This window comes from Protopterus annectens, chromosome 3.part0 (assembly GCF_019279795.1).
Source record: "Protopterus annectens isolate FY-2018-M chromosome 3.part0, PAN1.0, whole genome shotgun sequence".
Classification (NCBI taxonomy): domain Eukaryota; kingdom Metazoa; phylum Chordata; order Ceratodontiformes; family Protopteridae; genus Protopterus; species Protopterus annectens.
Genome location: NC_056731.1, coordinates 1613692535 through 1613713725, shown reverse-complemented (window position 1 = coordinate 1613713725; position 21191 = coordinate 1613692535). Strand labels below are relative to the sequence as shown.

Genomic DNA, 21191 nt, shown 5'->3' with positions numbered 1-21191 from the left:
CCAATTTGGAAGACAATGGGAAAACCAAAGGGACAAAGGAACCTGGTCTAAAAGAAGGGGAGTCAAATTGTCAATGAGAAGCAGGTTTATCAGATAAAGGAAGTTTCTGGGCCACAGAAGTCTGAGAAGCCTAAACAGAGGGGGCCTGTCTGCCATGCTTCCTGTCTTTGGAGGCCTGGTGAGGTTCTGTATGAACTGTAGGTTCTGTAGGGATAGTAGAGAGAAAAATATGTTTAAGGTCCTGCAAGTCTTTGCCTTTCTCTTGAAGAAACTTAAAAATGTCAGCAGCAGCAGTCCAAAAAGATGTTTATTATTCAAAGGAGATCCAACAACTTGGCCTTAATGTCCTCAGGCAGAGACTGGAGATGAAGCCAATAATAATGCCTCTTGACAGGCCCAAAAGCCATTGCCCATGAAGAAGCATCGGCAGCATCATAGCTACACTTGAGTGGCGAGACACTTGAAAATCAGAACCCAGAATTGATAAGGCAAAAAATGTGCCATAAGAAACAGAGAGGTCAGAAATAACCTGACAAGCCTGAGTAATCAGGGCCAGAGCATACCTGGTCATGTGGGTCTGGTAATTAACAGCCCTAAAGGCCAAAGTAGAAGTAGTGTAAACGTTCTTATCGATCCAGTGCCCTAATATCCTTATCAGAAGGCAAAAGTTTAAAAGGCTTGTCAGAAGAAACTAACACCACAGCAGGATCAGCAGAAGGGCATTTAAATAAAAATTGACAATCCTCAGGAACCTTATAGAGCCTATCAGGTTTCTTAGGAGCAGGAGGCTGAAAATCAGGAGACTTGGAAGCAGCAATGAAAGTATCTAACAAGGCAGCCAACACAGGAGGAACTGCCAGTGATTTAGGAGTATCAAAACTTACAAAGCCATGTTTGACCCAGCTCTGTTAGAAATGCTGCATCAAAAGAAATCCCAGTCCCTCTGCACCACACGCTCCAGAGACCTCAACCTCATTGCCACAGTCAACAGAACATGCTGGAGGGACAGGTTCATAACCCAGAGACCGCCCATGCTCTGGAATAGACTACCCATACATGTCAAGCAGAGCGCCTCACTGGCCCTCTTCAAGATAAATCTTGATGAGTGGATGGGAAATAGAAAGTTCACCCTGGGGATCACTCCAGTGGCTGTACTTGATAGAGGCACTGGGAGCTAATGTCGAGCGGCACAATTCCAGGGCACTTCTATGGGCTAGGCTTGTAAATGTTCCAGGGCCATTAGCCTAGTTAACACCTATGAGCCTATGAATCTACCTGAAGCAACTCATAATATCTTCTCTTAATGTCAGACACTTGAGAAGAATCTCACTTAAAGTATTCTATCATCCTAGTAATTGTGTCCCCAAAGGAGAATTCCTCAAAAGGAAACTCAAGGCTAACAGACTCCTCTTCTTCAGAACCATGAAGAATAGGGCAAATACCCCCTCATCAGACACAGAATCCTCATCCAAGGAATCTGATTCCTTAAGCTGTTTAGAGGGGGTAGAGATCCAGGGAGGAGCAGGTACCAAAACCCCTTGAGGAGGCTTTAGGGCCATCAAGGCAGAAAACAAGCCCTGAGTAAACTCTTGCCATTCCCTTTGAGAATCCTTAGCATGGATCAAAACATGCTTTAGTTTCTGCCTTTTCTTGAAAGTGACATCAGCCCTAACAAGTACCAGAGGTTCTGACCCTTGGAGAGATTCAGTAAGGGAATCTGGAACCTCCTCCCTGACCAATATCTGTGGAATCCATCTAAGACTCTTCAAGATAATCAACTTCTGTTCCCCCTCGATGTCCAGAGCAGACACCTGCAAAGCCTCAGATGATGCGGAAAAAGATGGATCCATGCCAGCCTCTGATGGGGTCATGGCAGAGGAATCCAATGTAGATGCCAGACTACCTACAAAGCTATTACCCACTTCAGAGAGACATCCGATGGAGGCTGGACAGGTAAAGAATCCATCTGAGACTTGCTCTTCTTCCTACTTAGCATAAGTATCTTAAGGTTAAAGGATTCTGTCATGGTACCCTGGGCTAAGCCGCTGGTTTTCTAGATAAATGGCCAGGGAAGATAAACGGCTTCTGAGTGTCTTAGGCACAAATGCCTTAGAGATACTACAAGAGGTTATGGTCATGGGAAGCACCCAGACAAAAAAAAGACACTGTTTGTAACAATCCTTATGGGGAATCTGACTCCCACACTGACATTTTCCCTTGTAGAATAACATGAACTCTAGGCAGAAAAATAAAATACAAGACCAAGAAAAGTAAAAATAATCCCAACTGGGTGCTTATCTGCTGGCTAAGTAATCAGTACAGCAACAATGCATTCAGACCAAGTAGCAATAATGGCGTTCAAACTAGTGGCAATGAAGTTCTGGGTGGTTGCTTCCGTACATCTCTTTTATGCCCTACATTTTGTGCAGGGAACATAAATGTGACGTACAGCACATACAAGATCATTAGGCTTTTGGATACTGGCTGAACGTCAGGCTGCCCTGGGCAGGAGATACCTTTTGTTTTGGATACTGAAACAGTGATATAGAAAAACATCACCTTATACCATTTCCTATTTCTTCATCTTTTCTTAGTGGCAGACCTGCACAGTTAAAATAAATTGGCAATAACTGCATGAAAGTGTTGCAAGTACATATTCTGTAATCTTTTCAGGTATTCCTAGCAGTGTAAGATTTCACATTCTTCTATTGCCTTAGTTTTATGCTACAGTCTTTTACTGTAGCAGTAAACTAAGGCAAACATAATCCCAAATATGTTTCGATATAGGTAAAAATCACACAAATTATTTATGAATGAAAATAATAATTGCTCCATATTTTTTAATACCTGGGAGAAGTTCAGTGAACGTGTTTTCAAGTTTTGTCATTAACAATTTATATGGGTACACTTGGTTCAAATTAGTTGTGTTTTGGAAATTATTCCACTGTTGTGAAAGATGAGTTGTAGTTTCACTGTTCTCATGAAACTCATGATTTGGTGAGGGATTGTATAAAGAAACATTAAATGAATAGTGGTTTTTAACTGTACAGGAGAACATGCTGTACTTAAGAAAATTTCCCACCAGAAATATTAGACATTGCCACACATCAGCAGTTTTGATTTTTGGGAAAAAAGTACTTCTTTCCTGTTTTTTGTCTACTTATTTAACATGTACAATTATATTTTCACTGGCATAATACCATAACTTGACATGCACTGAAAATTATCATCAGTGTTTTTGAGTTAAAGAAGGCCATTAACAATGAAATAATGAACATCATAATTTTCATTAGGAGCAGTAACTTTGTCGTCTGTTAATGCAGGCCTGTTATTTTTATGTTTTCTAACTACTGTCAAAAACATAGCTGCATTTTACCGGTATTTGTATATGTTTGTGTACATTTTGGCTTCTGTGTACATTTTGGCTTCTGTGACATTCACATACACTTCTTAAGACAGATGCAAACAGGTGTGCATACAAATATGCCCCATGTCTGTGAATATTTTAGTAATCAGTGCTGATTGTGTAACATACTTCTACATTAATCTGTGTTTTAGTTATTGTGGATGAAAACCGACCACTGCCAACTCCAGAAGAAGTGATGTCCTTGGAAGAATATATTCCAACTCGCCTGACGTGTATTACAGTGCTCAAGAGTAGCATTTCCTTCACTATGGCTGAGTTCAACTTGCTGGATCATTTGCTGTCTGTCATTATGGGTCAAAAGGTACTGTTATGATAGCAAATGTTAATAATTCCCTTGGCATTACAGAATGTCTTGCTTATGTATTCACGGTGCAGGTTATACTTTGCAGTTAATCCCGTACAAGTCATTTTCATTTTGTTGTGGTTTGAACATTGTGGCTGATCCAGTTTCCATACACTTGCCAAAAACATTCTAGCTGATTGCTGTTTTGGACTGTCCATGTATTTTACACTGCATCATGGATTAGATTCATTTACTTGTTTAACATATAAATAATAAAAGTGAAACATAAAGAAAAGTTTTTTTCTATGGTGAAATGTGTAAGTATTCAGAAATGCTTTTCATGTTATCACATGGTATTTCCTGACTAGGGAAAGAAGGATAAAATTACAGAGTTAGTCAACAACAATTTAAAGACCGTTACTGTTGATTTCAGAGGCAGAAATTAGTGTAGTCAGCCCATGTTTTGTTTTGGGTAAGGAAATATTTTTGATTGAAATGTACACTTGCTGTGAGAGTGAACACACTGACCACTTTGAAAATAAAGTTGATGCTGTTGAATTTGTGGTGAAATGCTCCTTTCTTCAAGGTGCGGTAAACTCTTCGCCCTCTGCACCCTTTATTTAATAAAAAGTAATAGTGGGAACCCTTGCGTGTTGAGTGTGTAAGGGGGGCTTTGTCCTCTGCATAGCAAAAAATCAGTTTGAATTCTGCTGTGTGTAAATTCCTTTTCAAGTAGGGTAATACGATGGATAGAGTTGTTGCTCTTAGTTTTCCAGTTTGGTCCTTGGCTGGGATAACTTCTCTGTGGACTCTCTGATCATCTTCCTTCTGTTCATTTGCTTTTTTCCTAAGTGCTGTAGTTTCATACCACATCTCGAAGAGATTTTACTGGTGAATTAGTCCGTACAAATTACTTTCTGGATGTGTGTGCGTTGTGTGAATGTGAAAGACTGTGTGCACTATCCGAAGATGGATTGGCACCCTGTTCACGATTCATTTAATTGTCTTACACCTAATGAGGGCTGGAATAGGCTCTAGCTTGCAATCAACACTGAATTGGGTTAAATGGGTAATCAGACAATGAATTAATTTCAGTAGAATTCAGACTCGTGTCCTTTATATGTATATTATGAAATGACTTTTGACTAGTGAGTATTTGACACTTTCTTTGAGAAAATTTAAGACAAAGTAGACTGCCCTAAGTGGAGAGATGTTTGGAGAAGATTGTGCCAATGCAGTATAAAAATGACAAGTTTCGATCAAACCCGATGTTTTAGTATTTGAAATACTTTTGTTTTTGCTTGCAGATTGCTTGATGGACCATACCCCATTGCTTTAGTTTTATCAGAGTTAGTAGGACTTCCTTTTCAGGCATAACTAAGAGGATGAAGGCTCTGAGCTGTAAATGAGCTGCTTACTGTACGTCAAGGGTACAGAAGTTGAGTCCTTCCACATTTGTTTGCCTACTGTGTGACTGTGAGCAAATTACTTAAATAGATTAAAAAGAAAAAAAAAGCAGTAGTGACAATTTCAAGAACTGGACAAATCACATATCCAGAATGAGTTAAGGAGGAGGTACTCCAGAATGAGCCAAGCCATCTTTGTAGTGAGAGGCATTTATTCATAGGTAGTTACTACATGTATGGTTTAGGTGACCATTGAAGAGCCTAGCCCAATTTCCTAGTTGCACCACACCACTGTCTGGTTAATTGAGTTGCACTGAGTCACACCATAGGGAAATGGAGGCTGAGGGGAATCAAACCATAGCCTGTAGGAAGTAGCTTGCCTTAATCCTGTGCATTAACTGTCAGATTCTTAACACGTTAAAGAAATGTGGCTCAAGGATAGGAGACATAATACAGTATGACTAAATATATGGTCTTGAAAGATAAATGGCTGGAACAGAGTTTCAGTGGAGATCTACTTGCCATAGAAAACAACTTTTTTCTGGAAGGATACTGGACAAGTGAATCTGGTCAAAGATTCATCTCCCTGGGTGGGTTTTGCATAATTTTGGCTCTACTCTGAGGCTGAAGTTGTCCAAGCACTGCTTCACCCTTTTGCAAGGTTTTTTGTTTACCCTGATTATGAGCAACAGTGAAATTTTTACACTTAGGATTGGGGGGGATAAATTAACTCTCACGTAGAGCCCCTGAAAAAAAATGTTTTAGTGATTTAACCACAGTTTTGAAGAGTGCATCTTTTGACAAGTTTCACTGGTACTCTTTCTTGTTGAGAAGTTTGAGTTTGACTTGTCATAGTGGATTTGAGTTGCAGTACCTTATGACATCATCTAGGATCCACCCTTTTTTACTTTTTAAGTTTTACATAATCTTGATTCTAAGACAGGTGTCATCTGATTTATCTGTCTTGCAGTGTCCTTGAGTTTAAAGTTTATTCCATTCTTGTTTTTCTTGTACCTGTTTCTTCTTAATATTATTTTCTTATTTTTTTTTTTTTACTATCTGTGTTTTTTGTTATGTTACTGACTATTGGAAAACGTATAATGATGCATTAATAAAGAATTGTTTAAAACAAACAAACAAAAAAAAGAAATGAGGGCCAGGAACAAATGTCTGTGACATGCTTACAAGAATGTACTTATAACATGTTGAACAGAACAGATAATGTATGGGTACTGGGTATTGTTTTGTAAGTCTAAAATGATTGCAGATGTCAACCACAGTCTTGTAGTAGCAAACTACTGAATTCAGGATTTGTTGCGGGACTTTGCATTTGACGTATAACTACTTAGTAGGTAGGACAGGCATGGTAAAGGCTGACCAGACCTCCTCCTCCCTTGAAATATCTGGTATGACTTACTGTAAACTGGTTCTGTGTTTCTTATTGACCTTAAGGAGGATATTGTCAGCCTAAAATCCTCACAGTGAATGGATTATCAAATTCTCTGTGAAGGAAGTAATTGTGACATAGAACTACCTTTGCAGTATATTGTGAACAAGATTTGGAAGTGGTTTGAAGACAGGAGACTGTACCTTTAGTGATAAAACATAAACTGTGCTATTTGGCGACTCTTAAATTCTAGCCTGTGTAAATCCCCTCAGAGCCTAGATTCTAATGGTGCAGAGGTTACCCATATACTTGACTGCAGCTATACCTTACTGTGTTTGATCTTTACTTTTGTTTGCAGCTCACACAGACAGTGTTTATTTTAGAATAGACAGCCAGCTTGGCCTGGCTTGAAAACTTGCAGGCTTCCTCAAGAAGCTAAAACCGTAGTGTTTGTGGTGTTTTTTCCCTTCCATACAGGCAACCACTCTTTCCCCTTTTACTGATCTTGATCCTGTTCTCCACTGTAGTGGCCACCTCAGTGACTGAGTTTATGATGACACTGGGGACCATCATCCTGATATCCATGGAATCTTTGTGTGTGTGTCCGTTCCTACTCCTCCCTCTGGTTGCTGACTTGCATGCTTGCATGTGTGCAAGCCTACAATGTCTTTTCTAATGCACTTGCACAATTCTGTTGAGAGAGACACAAGACAGCTATCAGGTGAACTTGGCTTGGCAATTTCCAGCAGATATCCTCAGCCCTTCAAACTGTATGTTGTGCACTTCTGCTCCAGTAAGTGTCAGCACTGCAGTGCATCAGACTGCTTGCCTCTCCCTTTGATAGGCAAGCCTGTACTGACTTCTACCCTCCCTTGTCAGTTTTTCCTGAGCCTAAGTCACTGGTCAGTCTCACGTTTTATAAATTTCACGTAGGAGTTTATCACTGTGTGCCACTAAAACAGAGAGGAAGTTATGAGAAAAATATCCTCCTCCTTCTAAGGTTTGAAAGTTGAGTCCATATTATAACCCTGAATCTGACCAGCAGTGCAGAATGGCTGCAGATGATCTTGTACAAGATCAAGATGTATCTGTCTCATTTAAGCACATTTTAGTATCGCTGCCTGTCTTTCAGCATGGTTGACTAGGTTAACAATACTTTAATGCTACATTTTCTAGAACCCTGTCTTTTGCATGCTGCTTTACTTAAAGACCTACCTCCCATTGCTAACAGAATCTCAAGAAAACATTTCATTTTTACATTCCAGTTTCCTTACCACAGTTGTAGCTGTTTGTAGATATATCAGTTGTTTCATTACAAGTGGAAAGGTATTTTATAAACCAAGTCCTGACTTTGGGTTAAACTTCACAAGAGTTGAATGTAGTAGACGAAGCCTGTATAGATGCAGATGTTTGCAGCACTTGAAAAGAAATTGTTTGTTTCTGGCTTAGCTACTGGTGGTACTTGTCAGATGGTGAGGACATGCCTGGCAGGCCACGCTGTTTTGCTGGGGATGGTCTACACCTGTCACTTCTAGGCTTTCGGATATTGGCCAAAACATTATCCACCCCCTATAGTGCCTTTTTATGTGCATTGCCAAATGGACAAACCTTCCAGTATAACAAAAGCTGCTCGGGAAGGTAAAAGTTTTACTGCTGAATGCTAGGAGTGTCAAGAAACTGCACTCCCTGGAAGCTCTCCTCGTCCTAGGGAATGCTGACATCTGTGCAGTTACTGAAACATGGTTCAAAGCCACAGAAAGCACTCTGGCAGTGTGTAGCTGTAACACCTTTCATACATTTCAACCACCTACTAAACATGAAAGAGCAAAAGGTAGAGGTGTATGTGTGTACCTATCTGCATTAAGGATAAGCACTCCTCAAGGCTGGCCAAACAATATGACATGCTTGAGTTACTCCATGTCCAACTAACCATGGGAAAGTCCAATACCATATTCGTGCTCGCTACAGGTCCCCCACCATGAATCAGGAAACTCGTACATCATACCTGAAGTTACGAGAATCACTCACCACCCAGCCCAATACCCCTCTGTTAATTGGGAGGCTTACATGACCAGTGACATGCAGACTCAATGATTTCTTGACTTTGTAAATTCAAATGCCCTGGAGCAGCTAGTCTGCACTCCCACTAGGGAAGCAAATATGGGAGAGTGCTGCACCCCACAGCGTAATGTCCTCATTGGGAATATCAGATCACAAAACAGTGTTCCATGAAGTAAAGGTAAAACTAGTCCTACCACTTACTCCCAAAAACTTGAAGAACTTCTCTAAGGTAAATTACTCCCTATAAGGGATGGCATAACTAGTTTCCAGGCTCCCCCAAATACTGAAAACACAGAAATCTATGCAGATGTATACACAAAAGCCCTGCAAAACCATATAAACAACTGCATAGAAATTGCAGTACCAGACTGTAATAAACTCAGGTCAAACCGCAAAAACAAGCCACCCTGGTGGACCACTAGTATTAATATGCTGTACAACAGAAGAAAGAAAATCCTGTCAAAGTAAGAGGAATTGTGCACAACAGAGCAAAAGGTCATGGTGACTTTAAAGTAAAAATAGTCTCCGAAGCTAAGGTTAACCGTAAGGCATTTTTCAGTTATGTCCGCAATCCTAAGGGGAACACCCAATAATGTGTGGAATTAGTTATAGAGGGCATCACCTATATGTAGCCAGAAGATATAGCAAATTTGCTGGCCAACAAATTCACCACAGATTTCGCCTCCCCGTCACCCGTAGTTCTCCCCAAAAAAATACCCTCCACAACTCCACCACCAGTTATCACCAAAGAACAGGTTACCACTGCTCTCTCTAAAACTAAAAAATACTGCTTCAGTGGGGCTTGACGATATACCAGGTTGTCTCTTAAATGGCTTAAATCAGGACTTATCAAGCCCATTAGGATGTCTGTTTAACCACAGCATCAGGACTGACTTGGTCATGACAGAGTGCAGGACAGCAACAGTCATCCCTCTGCATAAAGGGGGACCACCCAATCACTCTGGAAATTACAGATCCATAAGTTTGACTACTCTTATATGTAAGGCCATGGAAAGGATAATCCTGGACCAGATAAATAATGACATAGGAGACCTGATCCAATTTGGCCCAAGAGCAGGTCATGCCTACTGAATCTTGTGGATTTCTTTGAGAAACTCACTAAGGCCATGGGTGAAATTAAAACAGTCCATACTGCCTGCCTTGACCTGGCTGGGACCACTCCTGTTAGGGATATACTTCTCTGAAGTCCAGGCTAATGTGGAAGGCTTCTGGATGACAAAGTTTGCAGATGACTGCAAGCTGGGGCCAGTCACTGAGTCCCCCACTGATGTAGATATCCTTCAAGAGGGTCTAGATCTGAAAATGATTGGTGCTAGAACCTTAGTCTAAAACTAAATGTGAAAAAATGCATTATCATTCCATTTAGGAAGTCAATTTCCCTTGCAAATTACATCATCAGTAACATACCCCTAAGAGTAGACTCAGAGGTGAAATCTAGGTATACAGATAGTTGCCTGAACTTTGATCACCATATGTCTGCAATGGTGAGGAAGTCTTTCTATGTGAAACAACTTGCAAGTAAAGGTATAGCATCCAGATCCAAGGAAATTATAGTTTCTCTGTACTCAGCCCTAATTAAATCAATAATCAAGTACAATGAGCCATTTAGCATGCACTTGACTAGACACTTACAGCAGCTGGAATGACCTCAGAGGTTCTTCACAAAGAAATACAGGCAGTAAACAACATGTTCTATGCAGATAAACTAAAATCCATATCCCTTTACTCAGTCTCCTACTGATTTATTAAGGGTTGACCTATGCGTGACCTACCAGCCACTCACAAATCCAGCCCTGATGGAGCTGCTACATATCTGCAACGCAAACAGCATAAGGGTCACCTGATCTAGGGATCTAAACTTAGTTAGTGAGTCAAACAAAACATGCTGGAGAGACAGATAAGTGTCTCAGAGATTGACCCTTCCTTGAAACAAGCTTTCTATTTACAAACATTATTATTGAGAAATTTCCTTTGGGGAGATTATCCAGAAAATGTTGAAACACTTTGAATGGCAATCCACTCAAATCTCTGTTTAGAAGAGGTATTACAGCCTTTTAGAAATAGATAGCCCTGCCCCTTCTTCATTCCCTCCTGTCCTTGAGGCTTTCTAGAACACTTTTCAGTCCACCTCTTCTGCATCTGATTCTCATCTACCAGCTCCTAAAAGACCAAGTAAGTTTTGCAAGGTGTCTGATGACCTAATATACTTATACAAGAATCCACTGGCAGACTTCTCTGCAGTCTCTCCCTCCCTCTCTTTCTTTTGATAAACCATCTTAAGCGTCTGCTCACTGGAAATGCCCTACCTATGGAAAACGGTTAGTAGGACCATGGGTAGATGGGGAAAGAAGGTTTGCATCTCTGCTACCCTTACATTTAGTGCAATTGATTACTAGACTCAAATAAAGTACTTGATCTGTCTTGCATTCCTTAAACAAAGTTATGCTGGATCCTCCTACAACAGAGTCAAAGTAACAAATGCAGAGCCTACTATCCCAGGCCACTCAAATAGCCAGACACAACATTAAATGTAGTTATGGTTCTGTGGATGCTTCTAGGGCAGCTGCCCCTGGTTCTGTAATTTATAGATATGCATGGCTTCACACTGTCTATCCCTGAAGATTTCAAATCTAAACTTCTAGACTCTTCCTTAGACAAAGACTTACTATGAAAGACTGCAGGCAGATTCAACTCTCCTCTGTTCCTAGATGTCATAGGAACTACCCATCTAAATCTACCTCCTTCATTCGAAGGGACCCTAGGACATCCCAGAAACAAAGAAAATCCCCTAGAAAAAGGTACTCTGACAACCCCATAGGGAACCTCCAATGGGGAGGCCCCCCTTTGGAAGTAAAAATCTATGACTCCTCTTCAGTACCCCTCCCCCTGCCCTCAGGCCATTACTTCTCTCTCCCAAAGACTGTCGTTTTCCTTGGCCAAGTGAGAAACTATTACCACAAGACAAGTGGGTCTCGTCCATTATCAGCAACAATTATGCTATGTCCTAGGAAAATACCCCCCCCCCCGAAAGGCATGCCACAACCTCCTTACATGTCCCGTCTTGGCCCTATTATTCAAGACCTCTTTAATCAGGACACCATCTAACAAGTCTTAAAGGACTTAATGGGAAAATGATTTTACTCTAGTATTTTTCTTGTGCCAAGGAAGGAAAAGCAGTGGAGATCCATACTAGACCTGTTTCTCCTAAACATTTCTGAAGGTTCCATCTTTCAAAATGTTCTCTCTTCACACTCTTCTGCCTTTCAACCCCCTCAAGCTTTTCTTAGTTTCACTGGGTTTGAAGGATGCCTACTTTTACACTCACCCATTTGTCCTCCTTGCAGGACATTTATCAGGTTTTCCTCTGGCTCCTCTCATTTTCTTTTTTTTTTCTGTCTTTTGGTCTTTCTGAGCTTTGAGTGTTTACAAAGAGTCTAGCTCCAGTACCGGCTTTCTCCCTCACTCGGGGAATCCAGATTCCCCCCCCCCCCTATCTGGACGACCTGTAGATCTAGGCTCTCTCTTCAGAAGATCTCCTTCAGCATCTGTTCTTTACCCGCCACTACGTACTGCAAAAAATCCCACATAGCCCCTACACAGGACCTGTTTTTCCTGGACTGTAGACTGGACACACAGGAAATCTATGCTGTCCTTCCCCAGAAGAAAATTTTCTGTCCATTTTTTCCAAAACCTCTCTTCTGCAACCTATTTCTCTTCAAGGGAGGTGCTAAGAGCTTCTTGGTTCATGGCAGACACCACCCCTATGCTTCCCCTGGCAAGACTTCACGTGAGAAAAATCCACTTGTATCTGAAATCAGTGTAGTCCCAGCACTGTCTCAACCCTTGGACACCCTGATTCTTTTCCTTCCTTGCCTCAAGAAGGAGCTGCTTTGGAGGAAAGGATGGGTCATCCGCAACCCAGAACTGTCATTCATATAGATGCCTTAGATGAGGCTTGGGGGCATGGATAGGAACACACTGAGTGCAGGGCAAATGGCAACTTCATTTACTGAATGAACATATCAATCTGAAGTAAATGAGGGCTCTTTCACTAGCTCTTCAGACCATCACCCACCTTTGGAAACCTGGGCCACTCCTACTGTACACAGGCAATGCCACAGTCATGTGGTACATAAACAGGGAAGCACCAGGTCTTCAGCTGTGCAAGATAGCACAGGAAGCATGGAGTTTGACCACCCAGATGGGCATCATGCTTACAGCCAAATACATTCTTTCTCAGGACAGTGTTCTAGCAGACTCCCTAAGCCACTCCCTAAAGGACTGCCATAAATGGGCATTGAATAAACAGATTTTCAAGACTACCACCCTTCTGTGGGGCACTCCTCAGACCTCTTTTCATCACCAACCAACCATCAGCTCCCCCAGTTCTGCATCAGGGTCCCTTGAACCACAGCCTGGTGGACAAATGCCTTTTCATTCCAATGGGACAGGGTAGTTCCTGTGTGCTTTTTCTCTTCTGCCTCTTCTTCAAAAAATCTTCTTGAGGCACAAAAGGAATCACCCAAACTATTTTTACTGGCACCCTTTTGACTGAGGCAGCATTGTTTTCCCCTGCTTTTTCACCTGAAAAAAGGAAATTACAGGAAAATACCTCTTCAACTGGACCTGATAACTCAGCAAAATGGTTTGCTGCTCTACCGAAATCTTTCATCCCTCAACTTGACCATATGGATGACAGGATTTTAATTCCTCAAAGACATCTATTCTTTGAGGAGAAGGTACAAGTCTTACAGGCTTTCAGGAGACCCACTGCTAGAAAATCTTATATAGCTAAATGGAAAAGATCCTCCTATTGGTACTGCTAACATAGTCAGGACCCAGTCTTATCACAAGTTCCTGCTATACTGCAATATTTCTGTGAATTGCTTAAGTCTGTTTTGGCCTAGTCTTCTACAAAAACGTACCTGTCAGCTGTCAATACCTGCCCGCCTCTCTCCCTCCCTCCCTCCTAGCCTTCCACTTTTGGCTAGGGTGTAGGTCAAGCTTTTCCTCGGGGGAGTCATGCATCTTAACCCACCAAGGAAACCCATCTCTTCCCCCATGGGATCTTAATTTGTGAGTGAAAAGCTTACACTGCCTCCTTTTGAAACAGCATGTTCCACTTCTCTAAAGTTTTGCACTTGGAAAGCTATCCTTTTCTTGGTTCTCACCACTGCTAGGAGAGTTTCTGAATTACAAGCTTCTCTAAAGTTTTGAACTTGGAAAGCTATCCTTTTCTTGGTTCTCACCACTGCTAGGAGAGTTTCTGAATTACAAGCTTCTCATTCCAAGTCCCTCTTTTCTTCTTTTTACAAGAATGGGTTGGCTATCATGGTTAATCCATCCTTCGTGCCTAAGGTAGTAAACGAGATGCCCCTCCATCAGGCTATTCATCTACCCACTTTCTTTCCCAATCCACAAAACGGGGGGGGATCTTCCATTCTGTGGAAATTCAATGGCAACTCAGATTTTATCTAGACAAAACTAAATCCTTCAAAAACACTGACCAGCTTTTTGTGTCATTTATGGGCCCTAAGTTGGACCAGCCAGTCTTCATACAAACTTCTTTCTGCTACTCACACTATGTTAAGACTTTTGTCTTCTTGCCCTAAAGCACATTCCACTAGGACAGTGGCTTCCCTAGGTGCATTTCATGAACAAATAGACTCCACTGCTATCTTGGAGCCTGACTGGTCTTCTGTATGCATTTTTTCCAAACATTACAAAGTCTATGCTTTCTGCAGGTCCAGGGCAGCCTTTGGTAGGTCAGTCCTGTCCAGTCTGCTGGACAACTCTTCTACTCAGTAACCAACCATCCTTCCTTCTTCCTTTTAGCTTTAGGAAACACCCATCTGTCAGAAATACTGCAACAATCATTTCAGTCAGGGTGTAGTACAGTTGGGTAAGAACTTATCATGACAGTAGATGTCCTGCTGATCACTGTTGCAGTAGTCCATCCCACTGTGCATCTCTTATCTCCCTTTGCTCCTTTGCTTAAACCACTGCCCTGTTACATGGGAACAGGGGAGTTTTATTTTATTCAAGATATACCATTCCTAGCCGACCAGTCTCCTTTCTCAGTAGTCTTCAGGCCACTGGCTTGGTGATAGTCTGAGGATCCGCACTCATATGTCCAGCTATATATCCCCAGTGCATATGAGCTGAAGTCATGTCATGCAACCTAGGGAAGGTAAAGTTTTGGTACCCTGACTGGACATTAGTGGTGATAACCCTTATGCCAGGAATAATACAGCAGTGATCAGTATGAATTCTACTCTTACTGTAAGTTCTTATACAACTGTACTTTCTTCTCTCTGAATTCCAGGGGGGGGGATTCACTGAGGGATGCTCTTTCCCACAGTTGGCCCCGACTTCTTTATACCCTTTCCCCATTCTTCTGATTCCAAAGTTTTTACACAAGGCACTGGTGAAGATCAGCCATCCTCATAGCCCCTTACTGGTCTCGACAGGTATGATTTCTGTTTCTCTAGCCTCTTCTGGTACACCCTCCCTGGGTACTGAACTATGCTCCAAATCTATTCTCTCACCCATCAGGGTTACCTTACCCAGATATTCATTCCCAAAAATTGACTCCGAGCTTTCTCCAGTTCCAATGATGGCTAAGCAGTCCAGATTTTCATCCTTTGTTCATAGTCTTAAGTTCTTTCCAAGGACCTTCTACACATAAGATTTTGAAAAGTAAATGGAAAAGATTGTTCATCTGGACAGTTGAGAACAGTCTTGATCCTTTTTCGACCCCCCTCTCACCAATATTAGAATTATTGGCAGACTTTTTCTAGAATGGAACAAGTTGTTCCACTCTCAAAGTACAATTAGTGGCCACATCTTCCTTTCACATTGGAGAGAATCACACACTCATTGTACTCTTAAGACTATCTAAAGCCTTTCTTAGAGAAACAGTTCTATCATGACCTCCACTTAGAGACAAGGTTTCTCCTTGGGATATTATTATTTTACTGTAAGCCCTAACTACATTAGTCTTCCTTTTGAACCAGCTACCAAGGCCGTTTTAAAATTTTTATGGTGGAAACCTGTATTCTTAGTTGCTATTACTTCTGCTAGCAGAATTACTGACCTCCATTCTTTATTTGCAAAATGCCCATACTTGGCTTTTCACAAAAACAGAATGAGTCTAAGAACCAACCCTTCTTTTCTGCCAAAGGTGGCTTCTGAATCCTCTATTAACCTGTCCATTAATCTCGCTCTGTTTTTCACAAAATTTTCCAAAAAGGTGAATACACGTTACACTTGCTAGAGGTTCTGTTTACATCAGACCAAACCTTTCAGAAAAAGTGATCTGTTGTTTTTCTGTTACTCCCCTGTCAAAATGTGAAAAGTAGTATCCAAGGTTACACTGTCCTTTTGGTTGTCTGAGTGCATTTCTTATGTTTACAAGCAGATGGTGCTGCCATTGCTCATTTCCCCAAAAGCCCGCTCTACTAGGTCAGTCACTTTGACATTCTTTTCCAGAGTACTTCATGATGACATCTGTGCAGCTGCCACCTGGTCCTAAATTCACATCTTCAATTCTCATTATAAATTGAACATACATTCCAGATCGAGAGTCTTTTGGTTCATCTGTGCTCCAGATTACCCTTCCACAGGACCACCCAAGTGTTAAAGTAGCTGTGGACTCTGTCTCATACATTGATAAGTAAGTTATAATCTCAGCATAATGATAGATCTGTGTTCTCTATTTCCATCCTTCCTCAACTCCCCACCCACCTTCCCTTTCATGTGCTTTATAGCATTTGATATTCTGGTTCCTGTATTTCTCTGGCTGACCTAGCCTTGGGTCCTAGAGGTTCCTTATCAAGACCTAGTTTTTCAGCCCCCCCCCCCCCCTTTTCTCTATCATAGACTCTGTTCTTGCCTTTTTTGCTGCAGGCAAAAACTCTGTCTGAGGTATTTCAGTTAGCCTAGCCATTATAGGTAATGGGAGGAGCCTGAGCGCTGAATCCAAACTCTTGAAAGTGGCCGAAGTCTGATCCAAGACCCCATACATTAAGAAAGGATGGAAACAGACAACACAAATCTATCATGGCGAGTACATAGCTTTTGTATTTATTCATTTCATCACAATTAGACATCTGAGGTACACACAAAGTGGCTGGAATTGGTGTGCATGAGTTACAAAGTATGTGTATGAGTCTGCCTGCCTCTCTGCATCTGTGTGTGTGTGTGTGTGTGTATGAGGGATTGTGTGTCTGTGTCTGCTTTTTGTGTTTTTATATATATATATATATATATATATATAAAATGTAAAAAAATGTGTGTTTGTGTGTGTGTATAGATATTATTAAATGTGTATGTAATTTATATTCTAGATGTAAAATACTAGATTACATATTCTATACCAATTTTGAAACATTAGGCGGAGAAACTATTTTACATCAGAAATGAAAAAATAAAAACATATATAATTAAAAAAAAAACAAATGCATAACAACATAACAGATGACCTGTTTTCTAAGCAGAGTAATTCCCCGTAGGGTGGGTGTTACAGGGAAGTAGCAAACCTTGAAAGGGTGCTAAGTCCCAATGCCTATGTGGTATCTGTTCTCAAAACACCTCTGGCTAGCCCAGTTTTTCCATGTAACTCCCACCCTGGGTTGCTTGCTTAAGATGTTGTACTCATTCAAGCACAAATCACTTTTCATCTGAGAGGTAGGTTGACCTACCATGGGATAGCTTCCCTTGTATAAGGAGTACATTTGATGTTGTAAATCTTTATTCATTCCTTACTGTTAGGACTTTGGTTCCGTCTTCGGAACCGACACGGCCGTTACCAAGCTCTCGCCAGCCAAAAACTCTTAGCTAAGACCTACCCACAATGCCTCTCTCATAGTCTCTCCAGATCTTGTTTGCCGCATTCCTCGTCAGATGTGCCAAACCTTCTCTCCAGCTAAGTGTAGTTATTTATGGTTTGTCTAGCTCTTAGTGTTTATTAGCCAGTTCAGTCTAGTCTAAGGTTATTTCTCACCTCTACCATTCTTATTTTCCTGACTAAACCCTACCCACTACCTTGGTAGATCTTTCGTACCATCGTTGGTACTACTCCCTCTTCCCTACCTAGTGTAGGCCCTTCTCTTACCTTTCTGCTATTTCTTAGTACCATTGTTGGTACTTTTTTCCTAGCCTTCTATAAAAAAAATATATATATTTTTTCTCTATCCTTTATCTTATTGTTTGGTAGTTTCGTTTATTGTGTGGTAGTATTAGCGTGTTATGTCGGATAAGGCCAAGCTTGGGTTCAAGTAGTGTGATAAGTGCGAGCGTAAAATTCCCAACTCTGAGGGTCACGCCCGGTGTGTTTATTGTTTGGACGTTGACTACATTAACATTTCTTGTGACATTTGTTCTAGCTTCAGCAACCATACTGTGGCTGAACGCCAGAACAAACTTATTCTTAAAGGTATGTTGAAATCACCCTTCGCGGAGGCTCTTTCTGGCTCAAGGTCTTACCAACTCCTAAGCATAAGGAAAAACGGAGTTCTTCGGTTCCGACATCCCTGTCCTCCTCGGAACCGAGTTGACACCGGGCTTCTCTTGCACCTTCAGCTCAGACAGCTTCGGCACCAGGGTCCATGTCTTCTCCCTTGGTGCCGCCCTTAATTCTGACTCAGACTCCAACCACTGTACCAGCTTTGGCACCATCCCCCTCGTTGCTGACCTTGTTTTTGACACAGGCTCCAACTACTGTACCTCCATTGGCACCATTCCTGGCCACGGTGCCGATGTCTTATACGGCTCCACTGATACTGACACAGTTGGTACTGAAGGGCGAGCACCTTCCCAGAACCAGGTATTCTCCCTCTTATGACCCCTTTTTGGGACAACAATTTAGTCTATTTCTTGAGAGACCAGAATCTCCATCGGCAGCTTCCTTCAGATCCACCAGGAGTCTTTTGGAACAAGATGTAGTGAGGGCTGTGAACCAGCTTTTTGCAGCTAGAGGACTACCAAGCCTGGTTAGATCTTCCTTCCCTCTTGGAACAGACGTTTCACAGTGTATTCACCTGTATATCCTCCTCCGGCCTCCTCCCAGGTCTTGGAGACTTGGGTACCAATGGTCATCCCGGTGCATTATGTCTGGCTACGATAGCGGAGGCTTCCCTGTCAGCACCGATTACTCTTGGTGCAACAGCTCCTTTGGATCTGGTACACTCTCAGAGCAGTGATTGGGCTGTCGGCTCTGTGACACCTAGTTCAGCGCCAATTTTTTTGGTGGCGCCATCTACGGCCACGGCTCTCCCAGCAGCTACCAGTGCTCTTGGAGCTCCTCACCTGGAGGCAGACTCCTCAGGGTGGGGTGTGACCCCAGTTTCGAGGTTGTCCTTCTTGGTTGTGGGCTCCCATCCCTCCTTGGGTGGGCCTACTTTCCCGGTGATGGAGAGGATCCTTGCCTCAACAGGCTCGCAGTTGGTACCATTGGCATCAACACCAGAACCCCCCTCTAGCATGCAGCTGTCCCAACCCCCTACTCCGGGGTCCAGAGCACAGGAGTCGCAAGACCTTCCATTGAAAGGAACCCTTTCTCCGGAGTCCTCCTCAGAAGATCCCACTGGGAAGCTACCCCAGAAGAAACTTTGCAAGAGGAAGCATCTTGTTTCCCCTGAGGAATTCATTACCGAAGACACCGATTGCGGTGAGGGAGAAGGGTCCCCACAGTCTCCCCCAGAAGACAGCTCATTTGGAGACATTCTCTAGCTCCTCAAGCAGAGGGGAGACTGGAAGCCCTCCGACCCTTCTTCGGAAGAATCGGTGTTCTTGCAGGCTTTCCATGCTCTGCCATTTACTTCCTGGGTTACCCCACCTGCAGATGAACTTATTAATCTTATTGTACAGCATGCCTGGAAGGCCCCGGACAACATAAAACCTGTCCGCCGGAGGCCAAATAAAATTTTATCCACTCCTGAAGACCAACCCAACTGGTCCAAACAACTGGTAGTTGATTCCATGGTCATGGCGACGGCCACCAAGAGGGAACTGGCAGAAGATAGTTCCACTGTTCATCCCCCAAACAGAGAGTCTCAGGCTATGGACAGACTGGGGAACCAGGCCTATGCTTCAGCGACCTTTGCCATTCGGTCGCTGAATTATCTGGCACACTTTACTCACCTCCAAATAAACCTAATCTCAGAAATGTCTGCCTCTTTGGCGGGGGTACTGCCTGAGAAGGTGAATGATACTGTTGCCTCTCAGCTAGCTACCCTGGAATACATTTCAAACTCCTCGATGCGCTTGATCTCTCACACTACCGAGGGGGCAGCTCGAGCAGCCGCATCAGGCATCGTCATGAAACGGCATGCTTGGATGCATTTGTGTGACTTTATGGATCCCTTTAAATCTTCCTTTGCCAATGCACCTATTGACGAATCTTCCCTTTTTGGTCCCAAAGTAAGAGACGCACTATCCCATAGTGAGAAGGATGGAAAGACCTTGTTTGCTGTGGGCATACGTTTTTCCACCCCCCAGAGATCCTACTCTAGGAATCAGAGGAGAGGAGAATTGTGGTTCAAGAAGTCCCAAGGATCTTTTTGTGAGACGTGATGAGCAATCCCCCAGGGGCAGAGGGGGCAACTCATCCGGAAGACTCCCCTTTTGGGGTAGAGGGGGTCCGCGCAACCAGGGTGCTTGAGATTCCTTCTATGGCCGACCCTTCCAGCGTTCCTGAACAGCAGCCCAATTGCTTTCCTCTGGAAGTAGTCGGGGGTTGATTTTCCCTGCACCTACAGGCCTGGCAACTCATAACAGATGCATGGGTGCAGAGAATAATATCCAGAGGCTGTCATATCCCATTCGATCCTACTCCCTGACCCGTAAAACGAATCCCCGATGTTCCACCCAGTCAGAGGGAGGCTGCAGCCTTAGAAATCGAAAAGCTGCTAAGAAAGAGTCATCCAGCCAGTCCCATCAGACCAGAGATGATCCGGATTTTACTTGAAGTTCTTCCTAGTGCCAAAAAAGACAGGGGACTGGAGACAAATCCTGGATCTCCGCTTACTAAACAAATTAATAAAACCTCAAAAATTCCAGATGGTCATGGTACAGTCCATTCTCCCCTTTCTGTGGAAGGACATCTGGATGTGCTGTATAGACCTCCAGGATGCATATTACCACATAAAGATGGACAAATGTTCCCGGAGATTTCTCCGCTTCCGGCTGGGAGCCAATCACTGTCAGTTCAGGGTACTGCCCTTTGGTCTCTCGACAGCCCCCAGAGTGTTCACCAAATGTATGGCAGTCGTAGTAGCTCATCTCCGACTACAAGGATTCCAGGTATTTGCATATTTAGATGATTGGCTCCTTAACGCCACAACCAGGAATCTTCTCATTCTCAGTCTCTCTTACACTCAAGGCCTTGCTCTTCGCCTAGGTATCATGATCAACATAGACAAATCACAAATGTCTCCAACAAGAGCACTGGAATTCATTGGAGTGATCTTAGACGCAACGTCCTTTCAAGCCTCCCTTCCTCCTCACAGGCTTTCAAAAAGAAGAAGCCAGATTCAAGTCCTCCTTCCACAGACATTTGTACCAGCATGCCTTTTACTACAGCTGTTGGGATCTATGGCAGCAACC

General features: G+C 42.7%; 1 protein-coding gene across 1 annotated transcript in view; it reads left to right on the top strand.

Moving 5' to 3' along the window:
* Positions 1-21191, top strand: part of VPS13B (vacuolar protein sorting 13 homolog B) — a 5424989-nt gene that overhangs the window by 966005 nt on the left and 4437793 nt on the right. The window contains exon 14 of the mRNA XM_044065647.1: positions 3559-3728. Coding sequence (XP_043921582.1) covers positions 3559-3728 — 170 coding nt within the window. The remainder of the gene's footprint in view (positions 1-3558; positions 3729-21191) is intronic.